Here is a 26,751-nt window from a genome sequence, read left to right as displayed (position 1 = left end):
ACTTGGAGCGGTGACTACTTCATAACACACACAGGGACCATGGGGAACAGACGTAGTCACCCTCCAGAAGGAAGGACAGTGTCAGCACCATCTCAGAGATGATTGGAGGATCTACAGCCGAGTGATACACAAATAGGATACATTGTTGTTCAGAGTTCAGCGACTTGAATGTATTTTTAAGATTTAATTCCTGAGTTTATTGTCACTTTAGTAAATCAATCCCAATGTACTTATAACGGACTCACAGTGAGGACATCATCGCCCTTCCACATGGAATCCAGATAGTGATCGGGAACAAATCCGGAGTTCGGCTCCTCGTAGGTCCTGGAAAGAGAAGACAAAAACTATATTTGTAAATATCTTTGTTTCTCACCTTAAAAAAAAAAATATTACCCCAACCCGCTGGATTCATTATAAATTGCAGCTTTGCAGAATGCTGACCCGAAAGCACTGAAGACAACGGATCACACTGACAGCCGAGCATGCCAGGGACAGAGGCCCACCTCCATCCTGGCACCGATGCTCAGTCCCAGGTTGGCCTCCGCGAAGCGCTATGATCCAAGGGTCTACGCCAGGGGTGGGCAAATTCTCCAGCTGGGCTGGCACTACAAGTCCCATGAGGCATTGCAAGAATCTCACAGCCACAGGCTGTAAAAGTGATGGAAATACCAATCATGTTCACCAGAACAGGAGGTGATGGACATCTCGTATAGTGACAGCAAAGAAAGGGTGTTCCCCTCACTTTGTAGAGATCTCCTCTCACTTCCTGTTGCCTCTCCCAGACAGGAAGTGGAGAGAAATCTCCCCAACTGGACAGAATAAACTGACAGGAGCGTTAAATCTTTACCTATTGTATCGAAACCTTGAAAAATAATGTTTAGGGTATAATGATCACACTTCAACAATCAGTTAACTAAATTTCCTAAACCTTCCAACCAACCTCTGTTATTTTAAAAAGCCAAAAAGCAGTGGTGGCACTTATGGGTTTAACCATTCACGTTTTATGCATTATGCACTAGTTATACACTTAGCGAATGGGCCCTTAAAAGGGCACACCACTCGCATTTCCTGCCTGACTGACACAGACATGATCACACAGGGAGGCGGAGCTGCGCCAGGCGTAGAAGCAGGGGTGCAACTCCTGGACAAGGTGGCAGCACTTGGCAATGCAGCACTATGCCACACAGACTGAAAGGAGGGCAACTGGTGATCATTATGATATCACCAATAGGAAGTATGACATTTTATGTGTAGCTCCCTGATGACAGGTCCATGACAGGTTTGATGTGTGTTTACGGTTCAGGTTCCCCTCATTACAGGAAATGTAGTATAATAATAATATAAACATGGTTCATGCTCACCCCTTGCTGCAGTCTGCCACATCCCCCTCGATGTCCACATCTGCCTCCTCCGCCATGTTGCCTTGTAGTATTGGTAGAGGGGGTTCCTTGATCGGCAGTGGGGGCCCCGAGGGGGAACTGATGGACACCGGAACGCAGATCCCCGGGCCTCACACGCCACCGAATTTCATCCCAGCAGCCCCCAGCCAATCAAAACTCTCGTTTAGCCATCTTAGTACACCCACTGTCCGCTTGCGGCGGCGGCCTTCTTGGTACACCCCCGCACTCCGCAGCGGTGTCTGCAATGCGACATCTTGGTACACCCAACCCGGTCCTAAACGGCAAACTAATTTTAGCAATAAAGCGAGCTTTTGCGCTTTCGTAGAGCGTGTTGCAGTCGGAATTGCAATAGCTGTATTCATTTTTTTTAGTTATGGCTGTTTTGGGATGATGGCAGAGTGTATCAAGATGGCGCCGCCCTACGGTATCAAAACACACACCGGGGGCGTTGTGGGCTTTAGTTCCTGATGGGACGTGGAGTGCTGAACGTTGGTCCAGATGCTCAGCTGGGGCAGTTAGGACCCCCTGCTGCCCTCCGTGCTTGTGGTAAGTATTGAGGGACATTGTGTGACAACACTGCATGTGGGGGGCATGTCAATGGTTGACACCTGTCACCAGTAAGTGATTATAAGGGTGCAGGCATGCTCATGGAGCTGTTATCGCGTTCCCGTTTTTAATTCCCTGTCTCAGTTCCAAAGCCGGCATAACAGTAACAGGGCCTTATTGTTTGCGTTGCCCTCTGCAGGAGGTAAAGCAAGTTGGGGCAGTCAGGTGACCTCTGACTCCTGACACTAAGGATCCGGGTTACGTGGGTGCGCTGCCATGCCATTCACAGTAAATGCACCACAATGCACCTCCAAGATGCAGAGCAGCAAGGTGCAACACATGGTGTCCTGTGATAAAATGCAGCTTGACCCATTTCAGTGTGTGTCGCAGAGCGGTCAGTGCGTTCGTGCATGACAACATGTAAACAATATATATAGAGATGGCTGGACTTAGGCTGTAACATATTATACCAGAGAACGTCCTCACCACTAGTGATGGGCTCGGGCGTGTTCGCAGCTCCACGTGCCGAGCCCGCCAGGAAGCTGACAGCGTGCAGCGCCAATCACAAGTACTGAGGCATTTTGCTGGTCCGCAGCTGCAGAGAAATCAGGAAATGTCTCAGTGCCTGTGATTGGCGCTGTCAGCTTCCTGGCGGGCTCGGCACGTGGAGCTGCGAACACGCCCGAGCCCATCACTACTCACCACGCACTATTATTTTGATACATTTATATAGCTCTGATATATACCGCAGTGTTGTACAGAGAACGCTGAGCCAGTCACATCAGTCTCTGCACCAGAGGAGCTTACACTCTAATGTCCCCCCACTGCTCATAATACCCAGAATTGTCCGTTTATATACTATACACTGGGGATGCATCGAAATTTCAGTCGCCAAAAATGGTACTATGGGCAAAACGCTGATAGTCCGAAAATGCTGTGCATCTCTAGCTTCTCTACTCTTATGCTGGGTGCCGGATGCAAGCTTTGGTCTGTGCCCCCCTCCAATCCCTGCTACTCTCCCCTGCCTGTGTCAGCAGAGGCAGTGGGGATCGGAGGGGACACAGTGCTGATCCATTTGCCAATGCCCAGCAGGGAGGAGAGAAGCTGTCAGAAGGACGAACGGGGCAGTGCAGAGAGAAGAGCTCGATTCAGGTTACAGGTGGGAGGAGGCAGAACAGTCAGGAGGGAGAGCGGAGCACAAACACTGAGTGATCAGTGCTGATTGCTCGGTGTTTGTAAATAACTGAGTAGATAGTGATCACTATGTCCCCAGTTATGAATGAACAGGAAGTGCTCTACATCACTTCCTGTTCCTTTTATGAATGGGGACATAGTAAATATTATCTGCCCACTTTACGAATGAACAGGAAGCAGCTTAGTACAGAGGCTTCCTGTCCATTCATGACTGGGCTGATAGTAAATATTTACTATTTCCAGATTGTGAATGAACAGGAAACCTGCGTACTGAGAGCTTCCTTTTCATTGAGTGCTGATGCTGCATTAAAAGAGAATCTATGGTCTCTGTGTTCTCAATCTCTTTTTCTATTTGAAAAGGGAAATATCAGGGGTCTGTTAAAACCCGTTATTTCACCAAAGCCCCCAGCTATAATGTCAAAAATATAAATAAACCTATAAAAATTAAATAAGGGGAAAAATTGGTTTTTTTAAAATGTTTTTTTTTTCATTTGGGAAAAAGTCATTTTTGTTTCGGCCTGACAAATTTTGAAATGTTGTTTTTGGTCTACAAATGTCATTTTGGTGCATCTCTACTATACACTGTCACTTTGATTCCCTCATTAGCACTCTGCAAGGAATGGTAATCTCTTCAGATTGTATCAGAACGCATAGGAACATGTTTCCCCCGCTGCATTCATCTCTGTTACTCTTTTCCAGGAACCATAAAGAAGTCACGATGGAATTTGCTCGCCGTCTCTGGACGCGGCACCAGAAGATTTTTTTGCTGCACCGACTGGCCGCGTCTAGAACAATCCCCCATAGAAGCTCCTTGAGCACAAATGTTCTCTGTACACACAGTAAGATCTCAACGGCAGAATGTCATCAGACTCTGATCACCCGCAGACCTCAGACGTCACCCCTGACCTCCACATTTCACTCTGGCATCAGGAAAGCCGATGGGCGGTACGGCTCGTTGTTGAGTAATCATGTATGGTGCTCTGGCTTCATCTTCAGACTGCCGCAGACCTTCTCCGTGCCCCAGAACCTCGTCCTCTGTGCCAACAACATCCATACCTCTGCACGCTTGAACGTCCTGTTCCCGCCACATGTGTGGCTCTTTATCAAACCCATCCAGAAACTGTTTGCCATCATCCTGGGCAGGTTAGAATGTTGCATGCCGTCTTATTAATGTTGTGTCTCGTGCGTTACAAAGCTGAGCTCCAGACTGACACCCACCCATCGAGGTATTTTGATATTTGTATAACTCCTCCCAAGAGCCAGCCCGCTGATTGCATGGGGACTGAGCGCTCTGGTGAGGAGTACTGAGGCAGGGTGCTGCAATGTTTTCAGGAAGCTATGTACAGCCCCCTGCCGTCCCCTCCCACCAGTCATGATCTGCCTGCATTGTATAAAGAAGCTCAGAGACCCAGTGATGTGTGCAGCTGAAAGCACTGCTCTCCACAGGAGGAGAAGGAGGACCCTATTTGTAATATGATCAGAAAAAAGACCCTTGGAAATTATATTAATAAATGCAGGGGGGTGATTGTGTTAGTTGGAGGGAAGCAGAGGACAAAAGACTAGTCACCAGTACTGCCTGTGGGCTTCCTGCAGCTGATCTTTCCTTCCCCCTTACCATGCCTTCTTCCGCTGTGTGTGTGGAGACAGGTTTTACTTCCTCATGTCAGAGCCTCCAGCAAGGAGAACAGTGTATAGCACAGTAGTGACATCATCAAACCTCACTCCAAATCTGAGCCTAGAAGTCAGAGGCTTCATTTCCTTAGATGATCTCGCACTGCAGATACACAGCTATGAGACTGTAGGTACAGAAGTGCCTAGGTACCCTCATACACCAGGAAGTGCAATGCCATTTTTCAGGAACCTCTAATGATAACTAAAGATGAAAGATCTATATAGAGGAATCAGGACCTCCTTCCTCCTGCTGGGGATCCCTCTAGTGATAACTAAAGATCTATATAGAGGGATCAGGACCTCCTTCCTCCTGCTGGGGACCCCTCTAGTGATAATAAAGATCTATATAGAGGGATCAGGACCTCCTTCCTCCTGCTGGGGAGGTCCTGCTGGGGATCCCTCTAGTGATAATAAAGATCTATATAGGAATCAGGACCTCCTTCCTCCTGCTGGAAATCCCTCTAGTGATAATAAAGATCTATATAGGAATCAGGACCTCCTTCCTCCTGCTGGTGATCCCTCTAGTGATAATAAAAGATCTATATAGGAGGAATCAAGACCTTCTGCCGGAAATCCCTCTAGGGATAACTAAAGATCTATATAGAGGGATCAGGACCTCCTTCCTCCTGCTGGGGATCCCTCTAGTGATAATAGAGATCTATATAGAGGAATCAGGACCTCCTTCCTCCTGCTGGGGATCCCTCTAGTGATAATAAATATCTGTATAGAGGAATCAGGACCTCCTTCCTCTATATAGAGGGATCAGGACCTCCTTCCTCTTGCTGGGGATCTCTCTAGTGATACGGGAAAGCTACTTTTAGACTTTATGTAGAAACAATATGATTTTCCAGCTGTTGGGGACCATTTATTCATTTACTATCACAGAGCCTGCCTTCTGAACTCCAACGTCTGAACAATGTAACATCATCATTGCTTGCTGGAAGCAATGCATGATGGGATATGTAGTGTTGAGAAACGGAGATTGCATCACATCAAGCAGCAGGGAAAGCGACACAAAGCACACTGGGAATCCAGGAAGTTGTTGGAAGTGATGGGCATAAAAGGGATTTCTTCATGAAAGCTTTGATCACATTGTCAGACACAACTCTACTATGTATTTCTATTACAATGCTGATTTTATAACAGGAGAGGATATGCTGGGACTTTACAACTCCTATGAGTTTACCTTCTGTATCACTTGCCCCTCCTTGTTGAGTGTAAGCTCTCACGAGCAGGGTGCTTCTAATCCTTTTGTCTGGTATTGTATTGTAATTGTACTTGCTCTCCATATGTAGTAGGGCGCTGCACAAACTGTTGGCGCTATATAAATACCGTATAATAATATTAAGTTAAAGGAGAACTATGGGGTTAAGGCTTTCCCCCCCATAGTTCTCCTTAGGGTAATGGGAGGACACAAAGTAGCGTCCTCCCGTCACCCTAGGCTCAGTACACCGCGAGCTGTAGCTCCTATATACTGAGACGCCACAGCTGAAGCGGATCCGACAATTGTGCCGGGATCCGCCCAGCTGCGTGACCGACAGCTGGCTCTGCCTATCTAGAGGCAGAGCCAGCTGTACCCGCCCCCTCCCTCTGCCGTGACAGGATCGAGAGGTGAGCGAACACCGGTATGTGTTCACTCCCCGATCGACTGAGCCGACCTGTGACAGTTTCATTGTCACAGGTTGGCTAGAACTATGAGGTGAGTGAAAAGCACTCGCCTCATAGTTCTCCTTTAAGTTAATAAACTTCTCAAAGAATATAGATTCCACTAAAAAGTGAGGGTTCATTGCATTGACACTAGGTGGCGCTGTTGCACCGGCTCTCATTTATTGCTACGAATACATGGAGAGATACATACATTAGTCTTCATTGGTATCACGATTTTTTTGGTCATACACATTCTTCAGTACGGTTAGTAAAACCATCAACTTCTGACTCCTTATTCCTTTTCTGTTATATCGCAGCATTGGGGGTCATTTAAAAAAAAAACTCTTGCAGCTGAAACTTGGCTTGAAGTGTGAGTATATGTTAATGTAATAAATTAAATATATATGCTCATACACTTTTTTTCTTTTTTTTTTCAGGAGCGTACGGAAGTGGTGGAGAGCACTCCCAGCGAACAAACGCCAGCTATTTAAAGAGAACCTAAGGCGGAATCGGTGGAAAGTGTCTCTTAGTGCCTTGGCATTGGGATTCCTCGTCACTCTCTTCTATGCCACTTCCCTGGAGGAAACGCCAATCACGGGACGTGCGCGGCTTCTGGTGTTTAGGAAGGAGCATTATGACCTGCTTACTTCAATCACGTATGAAAGTGTGAGTAGGCTGTGACTAGGACAATAACAAGGCTTGTTTAAATAATCCCAATCCCTGGAACATTCATTTCAACAAAAACCCCTTCCCATTAGATTATATGTATACTCCACTTGGGCTATAGCTGTAAAACCAACTGTCGGCTTTACACTGGAAGCGATACTGAGGGCTGAGCTGCCAGCAGATCCGGCAAAAGGATACACCCCACCCAACACCCCTGCCTTGCTTTCTGGGCTCCGCTGCCCCTCCTGTCAGCCCGGGACTGGCTTTTTGGGTGTCAGCAGGTAGCAGGGAGCGAGACCAGCGAACATCCGTTCACTGATATCCTCCCTGTTGAATGAAGCCGGAAGTGATGCAATCAGTTGCATCACTTCCAGTTCTCAATTGTCATTCCCTGGCTACTGAAGCTAAGGAAGAAGCTGATCAAGCATGATCTGTGCTTGAGAAGCTTCTTTAAAGTGGAAAGGTGAAATTAGGGGTCTAATAGACTGCTGCTGTCACCTTAAAGAAAAGCTGTCGCCTCCAGCGTGCTATCACATAGGGCGCTTTTGATAGCAATGGAGTTAAAGGAAAACTATGGGGTAACCTTTTTATCCCATAGTTCTCTTAAGGGTCACGGGAGGTCATATACTAGCGTCCTCCCGTGACCCAAAGCTCAGTATATAGCGAGCTATTGCTCACTATATACTGAGAGTGCCGCAACCGGGACGGATCCCGACAATACTGTCAAGATCCACCCAGATTCGTGAGTGACAGCTGGCTCTGCCTATCTAGAGGCAGAGCCAACTGTGCCCGCCCCCCTCCCCTGTCCGTTCCTCCAGTCAGCGCTGGAGGATTGGATCGGGGAGGGGGGAATCCCTGCAGAGAGTGGTGACTGACAGTCACCGCTCTCTGCAGGGAGATGATCAGAAAGTGTTTGCTCACATCCCGATCTATAGAGCCGACGTGTGACAGTTTCATTGTCACAGGTCAACTCTAACTATGGGGCTGAGTACAAATCACTCGCCTCATAGTTCTCCTTTTTAGGTAAAAAAAAAAGTTAAATTAAAATGTACAAAAAAACAAACCCACGTTTCCCTGCCCCTGTGAACGTGCGTGCACTAATGCAAACATGCGTTGGGTGCACCTACCTACGAAAACCACGATTGCACTGCACATGTCAAGTATCACCAGAGGGAGAGCAATAATTTTAGGACAATATTCAAAATTCACTCTAAACTGAGGACCTGTACAGGCTTTTAAAGCCTTGCCTATGGACAATTTGGCAATTTATTTGCCATTTCCTAGGCTCTCGCAGTTTCTAAGCTTGGCATGTTGGGTATCTATTTTACTCGGCACAACCTCCTCATTTATATTTTTACAAGAAATGGGTATTACATTGTGTTTCTGTTCACTAAAATTTACTTTATCAAAGTAAAATTTTTTCGTCAAAAATACAATGAGTTGCCCTAATATCATGCAACACTTTTGTATGGGGGGGGGTTTATTTCCAGGCCTAAAATGTGTATTATAACACAAAAGTGGCTCTGGCAGCCAAAGGGTTAAAGCTGTGCCCCTGGCATGCAGCAATTGATACAATGCACACTGAGTGGCCGGATTATTGGATACACTGAGTGGCCGGATTATTGGATACACTGAGTGGCCGGATTATTGGATACACTGAGTGGCCGGATTATTGGATACACTGAGTGGCCGGATTATTGGATACACTGAGTGGCCGGATTATTGGATACACTGAGTGGCCGGATTATTGGATACACTGAGTGGCCGGTTTATTATGACCACCTGACGTTTGTAGGCAAATTAGCTATAATTTGGCGCTGAAGTTGCTAGAGGGCCAGACCATTATAAATAGGGAAGCAGGTCGGTTACCACGACAGTAGAAGTGATTTGTTTCTGAAGATACGGGGAAACAACGCGATGTAACAGCCTTTGAACGCGGGATGATTGTTGGCGCTCGGAGCCATGGAGCGAGTATCAGCAAAACAGCAGAATTCGGTACATGTTCAAGAGCAGCTCATTGTTAAAGTGTTTAAAGACCGGACTGTCAGCCGAAAATCTGGGTCTGAACGTGCGAATTGTGGCCGTCAGCGACTAGTCAATGTTAGGGCAGAACGGGGGAGGGGCAAGACTGGTACAAGACAACAGAAGGGCCACAGTGCCGTGTCAGATTCCTCGCATCACCTTTCAAATTCTCTTGGCCCAACGAAGTACTGAACCTAAGCAGTACAGCTTGGTCACCAATCCACCTGCAGACTGCTGGTTGGACAGCGACGGTCATCACTCTGCACTTTCCTCCTGTCCGTATGCTGCTTGAAAGAACATGCTGTTACCTGATCAGCTTTTAGTTCTGTCCCTTCCTTTCCCAGTACTACCACTAGTTGCAATCAAGATCACTTTTTGTTTTGAGTACACAAGTGCATTGGTTGGTGTTACTTTCGTATTATATTAGGGATGCATTGATACCAATTCTAGTATCTAGTTCTTGCCCAAATGCTTCCGATACCTATCCCGATTCCGCAATTTCTGGTATCAGGAAGCCAGGCATCGAGTCATTACATGTTACCTAGCTTCTTGATTGGACGGGACAAGGGAGCATGGAGCCGGTTTCCCGGCCAATCAGGAAGCCGGGCGACGTGTAATGACTCACCGCCCAGCTTCCTGATTGTTCAGGAAGCTGGCCAATCAAGAAGCCGGGTGGCGAGTCATTACCCACCCCCCGGCTTCCTGATTGGCCAGAAATCCGGCTCCACGCTTCCTCGTCACCTGGTGATGAAGGAGCGTGGAGACGGCTTTCCCAGCTAATCAGGAAGCCGTGCGGTGAGTCATTACGTGCCGCCTGGCTTCCTTAATGGGACTTCCAGAATCGATATTTGGTAACGGCGAGTACCAAAAAAAAAAAATATTGATACTCGATACTGAAAAACCGCATCAATGCATTCATATATAATATTTTTTGGGTTCAGCTGCCATGCTGTTTCCCCTCCAGGTGATCTGTATATATTGCAAAAGGTTTCCGTGTTTATTGCGGATGTTTACCTGCAGGGGCGTCCCGAGGCTGGGTGACACCCGGAGCGGTAACCGAGTGTCACCCCACCGAGACGTCATCGCGCACGCGCGGCAGTATTCTGATACCTGCCGGCGGCCATCTTGGTGATGGACGCCGGCAGAGAGAGGAGGGGACAGTCACCCGGCGGGATAAGGTATGCCCCCGGGTCCTCTCCTCTCTCCTGCTGAGTCTTCAGAACGTAAAGGCCGTGACACACTGCAGGCGAAGCAGCGCGGAGCGGTGGCGCGCTGCCTTTGCGAGCAGTGTGTCATGTAATTTTCTTCTGGGCACCTCAGCTGGCGAGAGCTCGCGGAGCTGAGCGTGCCGAGATGAACAATTTCAACTTCAGCCAAATGGGCTCGCGCGTATAAACCGGCGCGACGGGATGCGACATCTGGCCGGTTGTTAAGCACGAGCCGATTGGCTGAAGGTGCAGTCAATCATCTGACTGCACTCAGCTCACACACTGCACGCAAAGCTCCGTGGCGGATAGCTTTGCTTCGCTCTGCACGGCTTCGCGTGCAGTGTGTCACGGCCTTAATGCTCTCCAGCAAAGGGAAACTTTTCAAATCCAGAGGCGATTCGCATACAACATCCACCCCCCGATGGGTACCTAGAAGTGACTCAAACCAAAGAAACAGTAGAAAAGAAAGTCAGAAGATGTGAGCGTCCAAGATTTGGCAACTGCCGCTGACTGTATTGCTGCAATCCATAAGAAAGAGTTCAAATCAAATTTTTTTCCAAATTTGGTTTTGGTACGGTTGCTCTTAAAGAATAAGCACATCTATTATTTTTGCTGGTCCAAATGATCCCACCCTCGCCCTCCACAGATCTATACTTACTGGTATCTGAGGACCACTGCTCCACTGTTTGTTGACATCCAGCGCCGCAAGTGCGTGTCCCAGCCGCACCGTGGAAGTCTATGGGGCTGTAATGTGCAATTGTGGCCAGCAGAGGGAGAAGTGCAGTGCAGGATGTAAACAAAAAACAGATTGTGTCCGTTGGATCTTGGTAAGTATGAATCTGCAGAGGGGGCAGGGTGGAATGGTTTAGGTCAGGTGTGGGGGACAAAAAGGATAAGTGCAATTTGTTTTAAATCCATTCAAGTCCTCATTCCGATATTCAAGGCCTGATGAAGGGGGACTATTTGCAAACACATTGGCTGCTTTATACGATCGACTTATGAACAACTCAAAGCATGTTGGAGTCTCATGATTTTGGAACTCTTTTCTTTTGTTTCAATGGTTTGAACCATGGGCTCTCTCCTACCCAAGGGGAGACCATAGGGGATATACACAGGGTCCTGGAGCACCATTATTATAAGTCTCTACAGCAGATCTCATCATATACACTATATTACCAAAAGTATTGGGATGCCTTTACACACACATGAAATTGAATGGCATCCCAGTCTTAGTCCGTAGGGTTTAGTATTGGGTTGGCTCCGCCCTTTGCCGCTATAACAGCTCCGCCTCTTCTGGGAAGCGTCCACAAGGTTTAGGAGTGTGTCTATGGGAATGTTGGACCATTTGTGAGGTCAGGTACTGATGTTGGGGGAGAAGGCCGGGCTTGCAGTCTCCGCTCTAATTCATCCCAAAGGTGTTCTATGGGGTTGAGGCCAGTCACGTTCCTCCTCCTTCCACTTTGCTATAATACCAGTAACAGGTGACCGCGGAATATTTAGTAGCAAGGAAATGTCACTGAACACCTGAATCCAATTATTTGGAGCGGGAGGGGCCCAAAACTTTTGGTAATATAGTGTATAATAATTGCCAAAAGGTCTTTTAATGTCGCCCAGTTGCATCCATTTGCTGGCCAGGGCCGGATCATGCAATGGCTATCAATGCCAAGATGGATATAAAAGCAAGCACCTAATACATACCTAGGTGGCCTATGACATACCCACATGGCCCTGGTTCGAAGGGGACAGCCTCCTCCTTTAAGGAAATATGTATATAAGTTTCTGGCTGGCCTCCAGATCATCTTGCAACACTCAACAATTCCATTGTCACTTCTGTTCATACGGTCTGCTCTCGTGTGAGACAATGAGATATCTCTGCCGCTGTGCACTTAAGAAATGGAGAATGGATCTGGTATTTGTGTTGTTAAGTACCAGCTGTGAACAATTTTCCTTGATGAAAAGCTCATGAATTTTGAAAGAACTACTCTTGCTGCAAAATAAAAAAAAAAGAGGGAAAACTTTAACATTTTTCAAGTCCCAACTAAGAAATGACAGCAGGACATTAATGTGCCGGCGAAGGCGATCCAGAATTTCTCGCTGCTGCACCTTGTCTGATAGCCCAGTCGAGTCATCTACTTCATTTCAGATATACTTGGGCATTCTATAGAGCACAAAGCGCAATTCATATTCTCATAATAGAAGCGATGACCCTTTTTCAGGGGAATAAAAGGCAGACACAAAGGAGCGGAGACATTGAACCGAAACTGAAAGACTGTTAATTTTGTAGAGCGCTGCCGCAAGGCTTTGATCTTTGATTAGGTCCGGCGTGAACTTAATGCCGAAAAGGTATTACACAGCAGGCGCCCATGACGCCTAATTAAGCCGCGGGTTCTGAGCTATAGCGGCGGTGTCTGAAGATGCGAAATTTTAGGACGGAAGGTGAAGACTTCTGGGATTAAACGAAACATCTGCTGTGACAAGTACATAGGCCGCGGTTGCTGACGTCTTTCATGCTAGTTGTCTGTTGTGGGACCGGCATTGTTGTTTTCCCAAGTCCATGACCTGTAACAAGTATCCTGATCAGAAGCTTTGACTTCACTGGCTGCATGCTCGTTCCAGGTCAGTGTCTCAGGAGGTATTGGATCACAATGACAGACAGGCAAATAATACTTCCATGAAGCAATGGCAGCAAGGGACTTTGTCACTTTGCCCGTTCAGGGCCACTGTTGCCCACTCACTGGCTCTTCATGTTCATCCAGTATCTTTTTTTGTTTTCTGAATGGAGCAGAAGGATTAAACGGAAGAAGGACATAACACTCCTCATTGTCGAAAGTAAATGGAAAAGCTGTGGCTGGAGTTGGGCTTGAATTAAAGCCCATGAAAAATCAGCTGTTGTGTTTGCATTGTCCATCTCCTTATCATTGTAGATTGTCCATCAGAAATCTCATTTGAGATGGGCATTAGAGAAGTAGGGACCGCTTTGTGGTTTTGCTTTGGAGCCCCTGCACACTATAGGGTCATACATTTGTGGACATCTGCCCATCACACCTATTATATGACGTAAGGTATGTGGACACCCCTACAAATGATTGAGTTCAGATGTTTCCAGTGAAGGGTTCTGGTAATGGTACATGTACAAAGACATCATAGACAATTGTGCTCTTCCAACCTTGTGGTAACAGTTTGGGGAAGGTCCTTTACTTTTTGGGGCACCACAATATAAATCTACATATATACAGTACATAAACTAGGGATGCACTAATAAGGTATCGAGTACCGATATATATATATTTTGGTACTCGTCGAAACCGAATACTGATAACGGAAGTCCCATTAAGGAAGCCGGGTGGCTTGTAATGATTGGCTTTCTCAATGGCCAACATCCCGATCAATCAGGAAACCGGGCGGCAAGTCATTACACGCTACCCGGCTTCCTGATTGGCCGGCTCCATGCTCTCTCGTCACCAGTTGACAACTAAGCATGGAGCCGGCTTTCTGGCTAATCAGGAAGCCGCGGGGGGGGGGGGGAGTAATGACTCGCTGCCCAGCTTCCTGGTTGGCTAGGAAACCAGCTCCATGCTCTGGTAATGAGGGAGCAGGTAGCCGGCTTTCCGGTTAATCAGGAAGCCGGGCGGCATGTAATGACTCGCCACCGGGCTTCCTGATATCGTAAGTTCCAGTATCGGGCGAAGCATTTGGGCGAGTACTCTGTATCGGTGCATCCTTAACATCAACAATACAGCAAAATGCCTGTTAAGTCAAGGGAGCCTGTCTAAAATATCCTAGGCAGGAGACGCTTGCAGATTCCAGACCTTAAAACAGGGGTGAAGAACCCCCGACCCTCCAGCTGTGGTGAAACTACAAATTCCATGAGGCATTGGGAGATTCTCACAGGTATGACTCCAAGAGGCAGATGCATCATGGGATTTGTAGTGTCACCACAGCTGGAGGGCTGGAGGTTCCCCTCCCCTGCCTTTTAAAATATGCAATCAGTATCCAAAAAAACAGATCCTTAACCCCCTTTGCCCAACCATAGGTTTATTGTACAAATCGGATGCACAGGTTAACCGGTATCAAGAGAGAAAAGACTTTATGGCGTTGTTTGTACAAGGTGCCTATTTGTGAAACGCGTCAAGGCTTTTTCTCTTCACGTCTGTTAACCTGCATCTGATTTGTACAATGAACCCGTGATGGAGCAGAAAGCTACGTGGACTCAATTTTTGGGGGATATTGATGCACATCTACAACACATTTAGGGCCCCTGCTGTGCTCGGCGGTAACTCATTATCGAACTGCCTGTTTAAGTGGCCTGAGGATAGACCAATGCTAAAGCAATTGTAAGCTCTACAACCCGGTGATTTTGCTTCACCTGTGGCAAAAACTTTAAAAGAACATGTTAAGATGAAACAAAATTATACCCGAATCCCGAATGGAGTTCTTCTTTAATGACGTAATTATCGTCCCTGCGAATTCTGTTTTTTTTTTTTTTTTTTTTTTTTTTTACCGCCTTCGTCTTGTGCGGTTTCATTCTTCTACCTGCAGTTGCCTGGAGGGAGCAATTTTCTTTTGTGCCAGCTTCTGTTTGGAAGCGCGGATACCTGCTGTGCCTTTCACCGGTCACCAGAGGGGGCCACTCAAAGCCCATCAGGCGGGAGGCGAATGGAAACCTCTTTTTCGGACAGTGTGCAAATTACATTGCAGCTTTGTTTTGTACCTGTTGGCATTAAAATGGCTTTTCCCCCCCTCAATAAAACGGTGCAAGAGTCTACTCTGCTTAAGTGCAACGCAGCACGTAACGCAGGAAAGTTCATTGCCCGGGTTTATATTTTCTGTTGCGGAATAAATAACGGATGAGTGCACCATCTGCCCTAATAGACCATTACTTTTACTCGACAGCATCCTTTTGTTTATTGTCCCTCATCACCGTCTGTTGGAAATGCAGCCCTCGTGTTCCCAGATTCCAACCCCGCCCCCTTAATGGAAGCTGTACAGTTCCAAAAGAAGTCTTAAAGCCGACCTTTACCCGTATCTTTAAAATAACAACAAAGACACCTTGTAGATTGTCATTACTAAACAATTCTAAAAACACATCCTTCTAGATAATTGCCGGCTTTCTATTCTTTGCATTCCTTATTTCTCTTTTCTTCCCCCAGTCTTCTGGTAGTGGCCATGTTTACTAAGGACAGATTACTAGCTCTCCTATTACTTTCTTGATTTCTGGCACATGTGACTAGGACATGTGACCATGCACATCATCTCAGGGGAGGAAAATACCTTTCCATGAGATCTCGTGAGATTACAGATGAGATTTCCCAGCAATGCTCTGCTGATGACAAGGCAATCCAAGAGTGCAATGCTTTGGCACACTGAAGTCATTTTGCCCTTTCCAAAATCCAAAAAGATTTAAGGCTGTTCTATAGGCAGAAATGTGGTCCCGCTGGTACCTAATAAAATGGCCAGTGTGCGCCTTTTTTTTTAACCAATATTTCTTTATTAACAAATTGCGTAGAACAGATGTTCATCAATAGAAAGGTGACACATATGAGCAAAATATAACAACAAATTGCATATATTATGAGAATAGCCAGAGGCCAGAAAAAGAATGACAAAAGTGAGGCAATATATAGACAACTTCCAGACCCTTTGTGTCTACAGTAGCATTGAAAACAGTGTAATTTAAGCAACAGAAAGATACAGCAAAAATCTTTTTTGGGAGATGCAATGGGGTCCAAGGGTGATGGAATGTACTATGCACTATACGGGGGAGGTTTGGGGAGATACAATGGGGACCAAGGGTGAGGGGCTAAGCACTATATGAGGGATGTTTGGGTAGATACAATGGGATCCAAGGGTGAGGGACTAAACTATACGGGGGAGGTTTGAGAAGATACAGAGGGGTCCAAGGGTGTGGGACTAAGAACTATACTGGGGAGGTTTGAGAAGGTACAATGGGGTCCAAGGGTGAGGGACTAAGAACTATACTGGGTAGGTTTGGGGAGATACTATGGGGTCCAAGGGTGAGGGACTAAGAACTATACGGGTGAGGTTTGGGGAGATACAATGGGATCCAAGGGTGAGGGACTAAGAACTATACGGGGGAGGTTTGGGAAGATACAGAGGGGTCCAAGGTTGAGGGACTAAGAACTATACTGGGGAGGTTTGGGGAGATACAATGTGGTCCAAGGGTGAGGAGCTAAGAACTATACAGGGGAGGTTTGGGGAGATACAATGGGGTTCAAGGGTGAGGGACTAAGAGCTATACGGGGGAGGTTTGGGGAGATACAATGGGATCCAAGGCTGAGGGGCTAAGAACTATACAGGGGAGGTTTGGGGAGATACAGTTGGGTCCAAGGGTGAGGGGCTAAGAACTGTACAGGGGAGGTTTGGGGAGATACAATGGGGTGCAAGGGTGAGGGACTAAGAACTATACTGGGTAAAAAGGAAAGAATTGATGCTGAAGGTGATATTGAACATCATAGCAGGTGTGGGAACATAGAAGTGGAAGCTAATGACCAAGGAGTACAGTAGTATGGTACATCAGAGAGCAGGGACATGAACCAAAACTATACAGTGGAGAAAATCCATCATACATCAGGTAAGGTAATCAGGGCGAAAACAATTTTTTTTAAAAATAAGCATCAATGACCAAGACTTGTGGAGCATAGGGATAGTAAGGGATTATCCTTTTTGAATCGGCTGTCTGCCAGCCAGCATGCCCAGATCAAAGAGAATGCATGCCATGTTTTTGGGGGCTCTGGCGAGGAGATATTCAAAGTGGGCATGGGTGTTAAAAATTGCTATTACTGTGTGTAAAGAGGGGATCTCTTTTTGTTTCCATGGTCTTGCTATGGCAAGTCTGGCCGCTACAAGGGCATGGGACACAAGGATACCATATGCATGAGGCCAGTTAGTAATGCCTTTTCCTAACATTGTAACTGGGGAGATGAACTGGTGAGCGCATTTTTTATTTCATGGTAGACATGCGCTTTTGAGGTGTTGTTGTCACGTATTGAACACGCTTCTGCAACCGTTGAGTGGCTCATATTGATCATTTGTAGCAAAGCATGTTGTCCTAGAAGAAATCCCGGCCTGTCCTTGGATTCGGCTCATCCACCAAAAAAAAAAAAGGTAAAGGGCTCGGCTGATTGTCTCTTAGACTCTACAATAAAACCAGATATTTATTTTCATTCCCTCTAGTCTGAATAGTAACAAAAAAAAAAATCCTTCGCCTTTCTCAGCACATTTTCCCAAACGCAGCAAATCCCGCCGTCCTCCATTTTAATTTCCTCAATCCGATGATAAACCGATTTTGACGGGGGCCGTGCGGCGCATATCCATTCAGGGTCTCCCCAGTTCAGAGGCGCCGGAGAAGCGGCCGCGCTGCCAACTGAGACCAGATATGGAATTCTTCAAATAGAATGGAGATTAAAGGCCGGAATATGCTGAGCTGTGTATTTCCCGGATTGCACCTATCTCTCTCTCTCTCTCTCGTTTACCTTTTTTGCAGATGATTGAAGAGTTTAAGGATGAGATGGTTTCTGAGAAGGAAGAGCTTTATCAGAAGTTGCAGGAGATTGTCCGACATCTTATCGCCTGCAACAGCGACCTGCCCGAGGTGGCCAAGATTGAGTGGACACTACATGTGGTGGACAAACCGATCATTAACGCTTTTGTGCTGCCGGTGAGATACGCCGAATTGCCGTTTATAATCTCCGAGGGTGCGGGGCGCGATGTTTGATGTAGTTCCCTAGAGAAATGCATGTCTGGGATACATAATCTTCTTGGTTATATCTTTTACTGCGTTGTTAAGAGAACCAAGACCGTATACTCTATAATATGGTTCTCCTCACAACACAGTACGTGTGGATGACAGGTGCCTACAACCATCAGACCATATAGAGTCTATATAGTTTGATGATTGTAGGTACCTGGCAGTTACACCTATATGAGCCTGTTGGACATCCCATCCTAAAAGCATGGCTGATAATATGGAGTTGATATCCTCCCCCTTTCTTTGCTTCTCCACTCTTCTGGCAAAGCTTTCCGCAGGATTTTGTAGAGTGTTTGTGGGTATTTCTGCCCGTTTAACCTGAAGAGCATTTGCTCTTTATGTACAGTATTGATGTGTGATGAGAAGACCTGGCTCCAGCTCACCCCAAAGGTGCTCAGTAGGGTTGAGGTCAGGGCTCTGTGCAGGACACTTGAGTTCCTCCACACCAAGCTCATCACACCATGTCTTAATGGAGCTGTCTTTGTACACAGGGGCAGTCATGGTAGAACAGAAAATGGTCTCCACCAAACTGTTACCACAAGGTTGGCAGAGCATAATTGTTTATATTTCTTTGCATGCTTTAGCATCAACAGAATATTTCACTGGAAGCACCCAAGCTTAATCATTTTAAAGGGTGTCCACCTAGTTTAACAACCCCGCCGCCCCTTCCCAACCACCACCATTATTTCATCTTCCCTTTTGAGGTGTGAACCTGGAAGTGCTTAGCTTGAGCACTTCAGGGTTCAGGGCTGTCAGATCTCGGTCACTGAGCCCTGGGAAACAGAAGATCTGTGACACTGAGTCCTCCTATACAGGTGAAACTCGAATAATTAGAATATCGTGCAAAGGTAATTGCAGTAAGTGCTGCAAAAGGGGCCCAAACCAAGTACTGAGTACATATGCATGCTTGTACTTTTCAGAGGTCCGATATTGTTCTATGTACAATCCTTGTTTTATTGATTGCATGTAGTAATCTACTTTTTTGAGGTTGTGGATTTGGGGTTTTCATGAGCTGTAAGCCATAATCATCACAATGATGACAAATCACGGCTTGAACTAATCACGGCTTGAACTATCTTGCTTTGCATGTAATGAGTCTCTCTCATATATTAGTTTCACCTTTTAAGTTGCATTAGTGAAATAAATGAACTTTGCACGATATTCTAATCGAGTTTCACCTGTATAAGCTCATATAGGTGTCCACAAACATCAAAACACGTGTTTAATTTAAAGCTAAATTCCGGCTTTCCCTTCAGTCTTGCACTGTTGTACCGGCTCCTCTTCCTCTGATTTCACTGCACACTGGGAGCTTCTCACAATGTGCATTAGAATCTGGAGCAAGTCTGATAGAGCCCACCTCATTTCCTGGCTGGAGGACGCCCAGCATCATCTAGTCTGACTGTCCCGCCAATTTCATTTATTGGATTTCAGTTCTTTTAATCATGGAGGCTCAGCATCACATGTGGGCGTTACCTTGCATGCAAATGCAGCCTGCCTAGGAATGCCCACTGACCCCGACTGACACCCACCCATCATGGCATTTTGATATTTGTATAACTCCTCCTGAGAGCCTGCCCATTGCCTGCATCAGTGCTGAGGGCTCTTAAGAGCATAGCTCAGTCAGGGTGCTGTTATGTCATCAGGAAGCTATGTACAGAACCCTACCGGCCCCTCCCACCAGCCATGATCTGCCTGCATTGAACAGAGAAGCACAGAGATCCAGTGATGATGTCATCTAGTTAAAAATAAGGTTTGTAATGAAAATGGAACGGCTTTATTTATTATCATGGTAATAAAGGAAGGAGGGAGGAACCAGGGGAGGTAAAATAGGAGCAGGTTATACTTCAGCTTCAACAAAAATCCAATCTGTTACACACATTACACGTATGTATTAGATTTGCTGTATGTCAGCATTTCCGATGTTGGATCATGTTAGTCGCTGGCAGGGAAGATCACAGGACACAGCTGCTGCATTTGGATGGAAATCCTGATATCATCTTAATGCCTTACATGCCTGAAGCCCTGGACTGGCGAGATTGTGTAATTATTCTTAGTACACAGCCAGGCCGATCCCGAGCTCGCCCGCAGAGGGTCTGCACGCCGTCTCCTTGTAAGACCACTTTTATTGACTGCATGTCCAACGATTTAGGGAGGCAGCAGGAGTGTCACGTGTACCCCAATACCTAAAAACCACTAGATATTTCCTGGTTACAATATCCACAAGACACGTGCATTCGGATTCGGACGAACCTGCAAATCAACGAAATTCAGTTGATTCGGCGATTCGTCCGAATCCGAAATAACAAATTTATTATATGCCCGAATATAGAAAAACTACCGTATTTGCCAGCATATAAGACGGCTGGGCGTTCCCGTTACCCTAAGGAGAACTATGGGGAAAAGCCTTAACCCCATAGTTCTCCTGTAATTCTTTTCAGAACGCGCAGTGCGCCATATTGGCCGCTGGCGCGTTCTGTCATAACCCACCGCCTGGCTTCCTGATTGGAAAGGAAGCTGACTCCATGCTCCCTCGGCACTGCCGGTCAAAGGGAGATCTCCCGGTATCGGAGGTAAGTATCGGAGCATTTGTACTCGCCCAAATGCTCAGTATCGGCACCGATACTGGTATCGGTACATCCCTAGAGTAAACAATTTCAGTCCAGGAAAGGAGCCGGTACAACTGTGCAAGACTTAACTTAAAGGAGAACTATGGGGTCAGTGTTTTTCCCCATAGTTCTCCTAAGGGTCACGTGAGGACATAAACTAGTGTCCTCCCGTGACCCAAAGCTCAGTATATAGGGAGCTACAGCTCGCGGTATACTGAGACTGCCGCAGCCGGGACGGATCCCGACATTACTGCCGAGATCCACCAAGCTGCGTGAGTGACAGCTGGCTCTGCCTATCTAGAGGCAGAGCCAGCTGTGCTCGCCCCCGTCCGTTCCGCCAGTCAGCGCTGGAGGATCAGACGGAGGGGGGGGGAATCCCTGCAGGGAGCCGTGAGTGACAGTCACGGCTCTCTGCAGCTACATGATCGAGATGTGAGCGAGCGATGGTATGTGTTCGCTCACTTCCCAATCTATTGAGCCGACGTGTGACCGTTTCATTGTCACACGTCGGCTCGAACTATGAGGATGAGTGATTTTCACTCGCCTCATTGTCCTCCTTTTAAGGCCTGAACCTGGCTTCATTTACTCGCTAGTTACTGACCTGGAACAGTCCTGAGACCAGTGCAGTCTGAAAGCCTGAAATCATATTTTTTATTCCAGGTCAGAATCGCATTGAGTAGTGAAATCAGGATAATCCGGGTTGGGATGGGTTCATTTCCTTCTGCCCGTAGTTTTGATTTCATATTTCTGTATCGCAGTGTGTATGGTATGCAGTAGTTGTTACATTTGTGCGTTATTTTGCAGAACGGTCAGATCTTCGTGTTCACCGGCATGTTGAACGCAGTGGCGGACAGTGACCAGCTTTCCTTCATTCTGTGTCATGAAATGGCGCATGCTATTTTAGATCATACGGTGAGTACACAAAGCAATCACTCGGACCCCTCTCAAATCTGCTGAATTATTTAAACATGTAGGTGGTGATGACCCTCGCCCGGTTCTCCCGGTATGTGCACCACGGCTCTGTGATCTGCAGCTGTTTGGTAGCATTGGTATTCATTGAAAACACAATTCAGGAGGGGAGTGTTGCATTAATGCCGGTTCCTGTAGAGCTGGATGCATTCATGAGGTGTCACCATCTTGCTGCCCCCCTGGAATGTGCCGCCCTAGGCAAATGCCTAGTTTGCCTTGTGGTAGATACACCCCTGCATCCAGGGATTCACACAAGGCCGACTCCAGTTTGCAATTCATTTTGCATACGCTTAGATGGGGCATAGGGCCTGCTTTTCATGCAAGGGATTGGGTTGAAGGCAGCCTGGCTTCCTAACCAATAAGGAAGCCAGGCAGCACGTAAAAAACACCCGCCTCCCTGATTGGACAGGAAGCCAGGCTGCCTAGGAACCAATGAAGCCGGCTTTCTAGCCAATCAGGAAGCCATGAGGCGGGTCATGACGTGCCTCCCAGTTTCATGATTAGCTAGGAAGCTGGCTTAACTTGTTGGTAAGCAGCCTGGCTTCCTAACCAATTGGGAATCCGGACAGCACCTCATGACTCACCGCCCGGCTATCTGATTGGTCAGGAAGCCAGGCAGCCTCTGCAAGTAAAGCCGCTGTTCTATCGAAAGCTCCAACTCATTAAGCTCTCCAACTACCTCACTTCCGGTGCTCAGAAAGACTGGAGCTCTGTACAGTTGCGGTGCGCATAGCGTTTTCAGAATACTCGGCAAGTTCGCCACCTGCTGAATATTGTTAAAATGCCGTTGTACAGAAGCCCCGTCAGTCTTTGTGTTTTGCAGCCTAATGGCATCTGGTCGAAATCTCCAACTTGCAAGTACCTGGCAGTGAGATAGTTGGAGATTTCGACCAGTTGGAGCTTTCGATATAACACGGGTGTTCTTTCGCTAGAAAAACGGCTTCCCTGACAATCAGGAAGCCTGGCGATGGGTCATGATGCGCCGCCTGATTTCCTGATTATCTGGGCACACGGCACCGGTACTCGGTATCGGCGAGTACCAAAAAAAATATATATATCGGTAGTCGTACTTGATACCAGTATCGGTGCATCCCTCCTGGGAAGTGCACAGGAGGAAATCCAGATAAAAGGTAACATTTTCAGGGTAACGCTAAGGCACATTTCAAATTGACATAGCAAATCTTCCCTTTTCTGGGTTCAGGTCCCCTTTAAGCTCTGTAAAGAGATGACTGGTTCTCTTTAATGCACAAAAAAGCTTCAGCCCTGAAACTGATGAAAGTGCTCGTTGAATGGTAAATTACTGTTCACGGGGCTGTAATCGGCCCTATTTTGCACCAGGTTTATATCTGTACATTTTTTTTTTTAAAGACGCTCCAAGCCGAATCCTCCTGATTGTGAAATCTTCTTCTAGCTTTTCTTTTTTTGCATAAATACATATCAATCTGTATAATCGCGAAGCATTTGTATAAAAGCAAATACAAAACACCTCTGAGTTTACAAACTCGCAGGAAAGGAAGCACTGTAACAAACATTTAATGTGTGCGAGCCTTGAATTTATCTCTTGGTACTCAGTAAATGGATCTCATAAAAGCTACAAGGAAGGCTTGAGCAATGCCCTCGGCCGCAGCTCTCATACAAGTCTGGGGTTGGGTATGTCGAGCTGTGGGGGGAGGGTTTTGCCCGGGTCCTGTGTTCCCGGCTGTGCATCCTCTGTCCGGCGCTGGCTATAAAAACTTAATTGGATCATTTCATAGTAATGATATATTTTTAAGCCGTCTGGCAGAGACAAGCACTGAATTATGGACCGGCTTGCGGATCAATACTCATTCTTTTGCTCCCCTGAAATACTAAAAGACCTAGCCGGGCCTGCAGCCTTCGCGGCACTTGGCGTGGCCGTGGGGGGTTGGGCAAGGCGGCCTGTGCTTCGCGTCATGTGCTATAGACTATCTTGGGTGGCTTCTGAGGGCATTTACGACACTTTGGTTGCCGCTTCGGTGTTCCTATGTTTTAGTACAGGGTACGAACGAGCTGATGGAAAACCTTTTAAGGATGACGGAGTATAGTAAAGTCGATAAGGAGGAGGCAGAAGGATGCCAGGATTTCATGTCAAGGGCCGAGAGGAAACGCAAAGCTCAGATATACTAGGCTTGGCTATGACTGTAAACTATGCATTTTACAACTGAGCAAGCAATTCGTTGGTTATATGAAAAAGAGTCATCATGTATGAATGTTGGCAGGAGGAAGTGTCTGTTCTTCCCAAACACTGTGTGTGTATGTATGTATGTATATATATATAATATATATATATACACATACACATTTTTTGGCTTGCAGGCCAACAGCATGGAGGCTGCGTCCCGGCCAATCATGAAGCCAGGCAGCGGTTAATGCCGGCTCCATACTGATTGGCTGAGATGCCGGCTTCCCTGCCAATCAGCATAGAGCCGGCCAAACAGCATGGAGCCAGCTTCCCAGCCAATCAAGAAGCCTTGTGTATATATATGTGTATATGTTTTGGTATAATAAACTTATGCTTTGATATCTTTTAGTCCTTTGAGTGCTTACTAAACCTCCTTATATTTATCATATACAGGTGAAACTCGAATAATTAGAATATCGTGCAAAAGTAATTGCAGTAAGTGCTGCAAAAGGGGCCCAAACCAAGTACTGAGTACATATGCATGCTTGTACTTTTCAGAGGTCCGATATTGTTCTATGTACAATCCTTGTTTTATTGATTGCATGTAATAATCTACTTTTTTGAGGTTGTGGATTTGGGGTTCTTGGGGTTTTCATGAGCTGTAAGCCATAATCATCACAATGATGACAAATCACGGCTTGAACTATCTTGCTTTGCATGTAATGAGTCTCATATATTAGTTTCACCTTTTAAGTTGCATTAGTGAAATAAATGAACTTTGCACGATATTCTAATTATTCGAGTTTCACCTGTACATATCTTTTCCATAAGATAAGAGATGCATGTTACATGTCACCAAGTAGTAACAATGCGTGGTAATAAACGACAAACGCACATCGCCATACAGAAAATGTTCCACAGTAATTATAGCAATCACGTATTTCTTTCAGCCCTTGGTGTATAGGATAGGAATAATTCCAAATGATACGATTCGGTTTGTCTCAGGAGCACTTTTTACATTCTACAATTGTAAACCATGAACAGGGAATAGTTAATAATAAAAACAAATGATGCATTATTCAGGATTTATATAGTGCCAACAGTTTTACAATATAAGGAAGACATTACAGTTACAATATACCGTACTGTAAAGGGAGACAATACAGTTACAATACAATTCCATACAGGAGGGCTAGGTGGACCCTGATCGTGGGAGCTTACAATCTAAAGGCAAAAAGCATTCATTGTTAGGGATGAGTTGATGAAAGACGTGAAAATACAGTTATTTGTGGCCTCTGGGGGAGGATTCCTCGAAGAGGTGAGTGTTTAGGGATCGCCTGAAGACAGACCGAGACAGTTCAGTGACTTATTTTGTTTATTACAACCCCTAAATAGTAAAAAGATCCCCTCCTTTGTTTCCTGCAGGCAGAGAAGGCCAGTGTCAGCCATTTATTGGACTTCCTTTTTCTGGTCTCTCTAGTCATGATCTGGGCGATCTGCCCCATGGACAGTCTCGCTGTGGTCGGCCAGTGGATCCAGTCCAAACTACGAATGGTAAGGGAACAAGGATCACGCGGTCACGTCTGGTCGCAGTGATATCCAGTGAGCCTGTTGTTCATATCAAGGCCACACACTCATATTATTATTATTACTATTATTATACAGGATTTATAGAGCGCCAACAGTTTGCACAGCGCTTTACAATATAGGGAAGACATTACAGTTACAATACAAGACAAGATGGTAAGGAGGGCCCCGCCCCTGAGGGCTTACAATCTAAAAATTATTATGGCTGCGGCAATCCTCCCTTGAGAACACTGGCATTTTATTTTGTTTGCATTTCTCCATTTCTATATTTTGCCTGTTCAGCTGCACTGTGTGGTTGGAAACGTGCCTGTGCCCCATGCTCGGCTCAGCAGCAGCACACTGTCCTTGGAAAACTTCCCCCCATTCCATTGCTGCCCTTTACCCCAGCCCAGGATCTCAGTGTCCTTGGATTCCTGAGGTTCCACCCCTGGCTTTGCAGCAGTGTATCTACAAATGTCTCTCCCCAACCCTACGTGTAGTGTTCCTTAGGCCCCATTCACACACGAATCGGCCGGCACGTACAGCTCCGTGCTGTGTGCGGTGCCGTACCAAGCAGCTGCCGGGAAGGACAGGTGCTGCGTGTGATTAGCACGCAGTTCCCGTCCTTCTCTATGGGGCTATGCGGCCGTACGCCCCCCTATGCTCCCCTCAATTGCAGGTCCGTATGGATGCGGGTTTTCTGGCCGGGACGCATACAGGATCTATTCCGGCGCTCACCCGCACCCCTACGGACCTGCAATTTAGGTGAGCGTAGGGGGGCGCACGGCCGTGTAGCCCTATTGAGAAGGACGGGGGCTGCGTACTAATCACACGCAGCACCTGTCCTTCCCGGCAGCTGCTTGGTACGGCCCCGCGCGCAGCACGGAGATGTACTTGCCGGCCGATTCGTGTGTGAATGGGACACTTCGTGTTATGGGGTATAGCCTGTCTCAATCACTGTCTGTTATGGGGTATAGCCTGTCTCGGTCACTTCCTGTTATGGGGTATACCCTGTCTCGGTCACTGCCTGTTATGGGGTATACCCTGTCTCGGTCACTGCCTGTTATGGGGTATAGCCTGTCTCCAAATTGCGCTCCTGTGTTGTCACCCTGTCACGTTCACCCCTGATGAAGACTACAAGCGGTGTTTATCATAAGTGTTTATGATGCGCAGTGCCTTAGCAAACAAAGGGTTTTTCATCTACTTTAATGGCTTTGCTGGTTCGATGGAACTGACATTATGAAGGGGATATGTCACTTTTAGATTGTGTAAAAACATATTAGAAACCAGCATGCTCTCCAGCAGTCATGCAAGCTGTGCTAAGCTGAAATATCAGCTTTTTGGTGGA

The 26,751-nt window shown here is 46.6% G+C and overlaps 2 protein-coding genes across 2 annotated transcripts in view; one reads left to right on the top strand and one right to left on the bottom strand.

Moving 5' to 3' along the window:
- MYSM1 (Myb like, SWIRM and MPN domains 1) overlaps positions 1-1,561 on the bottom strand; it is a 39,549-nt gene extending 37,988 nt beyond the window's left edge. Inside the window, exons 1-2 of the mRNA XM_018557895.1 lie at positions 1,362-1,561; positions 246-324 (exon numbers count right to left, since the gene is read on the bottom strand). Coding sequence (XP_018413397.1) covers positions 246-324; positions 1,362-1,417 — 135 coding nt within the window. The 5' untranslated portion in view covers positions 1,418-1,561. The remainder of the gene's footprint in view (positions 1-245; positions 325-1,361) is intronic.
- A 661-nt stretch (positions 1,562-2,222) lies between these two features.
- Positions 2,223-26,751, top strand: part of OMA1 (OMA1 zinc metallopeptidase) — a 45,755-nt gene continuing 21,226 nt past the window's right edge. Inside the window, exons 1-6 of the mRNA XM_018557878.1 lie at positions 2,223-2,344; positions 4,137-4,283; positions 6,896-7,124; positions 17,859-18,032; positions 21,533-21,640; positions 25,263-25,391. Of these exons, the coding sequence (XP_018413380.1) occupies positions 2,223-2,344; positions 4,137-4,283; positions 6,896-7,124; positions 17,859-18,032; positions 21,533-21,640; positions 25,263-25,391 (909 nt within the window). The remainder of the gene's footprint in view (positions 2,345-4,136; positions 4,284-6,895; positions 7,125-17,858; positions 18,033-21,532; positions 21,641-25,262; positions 25,392-26,751) is intronic.

The sequence above is a fragment of the Nanorana parkeri genome, unplaced genomic scaffold (genome assembly GCF_000935625.1).
Source record: "Nanorana parkeri isolate BGI_ZX_2015 unplaced genomic scaffold, ASM93562v1 scaffold309, whole genome shotgun sequence".
Lineage (NCBI taxonomy): Eukaryota > Metazoa > Chordata > Amphibia > Anura > Dicroglossidae > Nanorana > Nanorana parkeri.
This window is presented reverse-complemented; position numbering and strand designations above follow the sequence as displayed.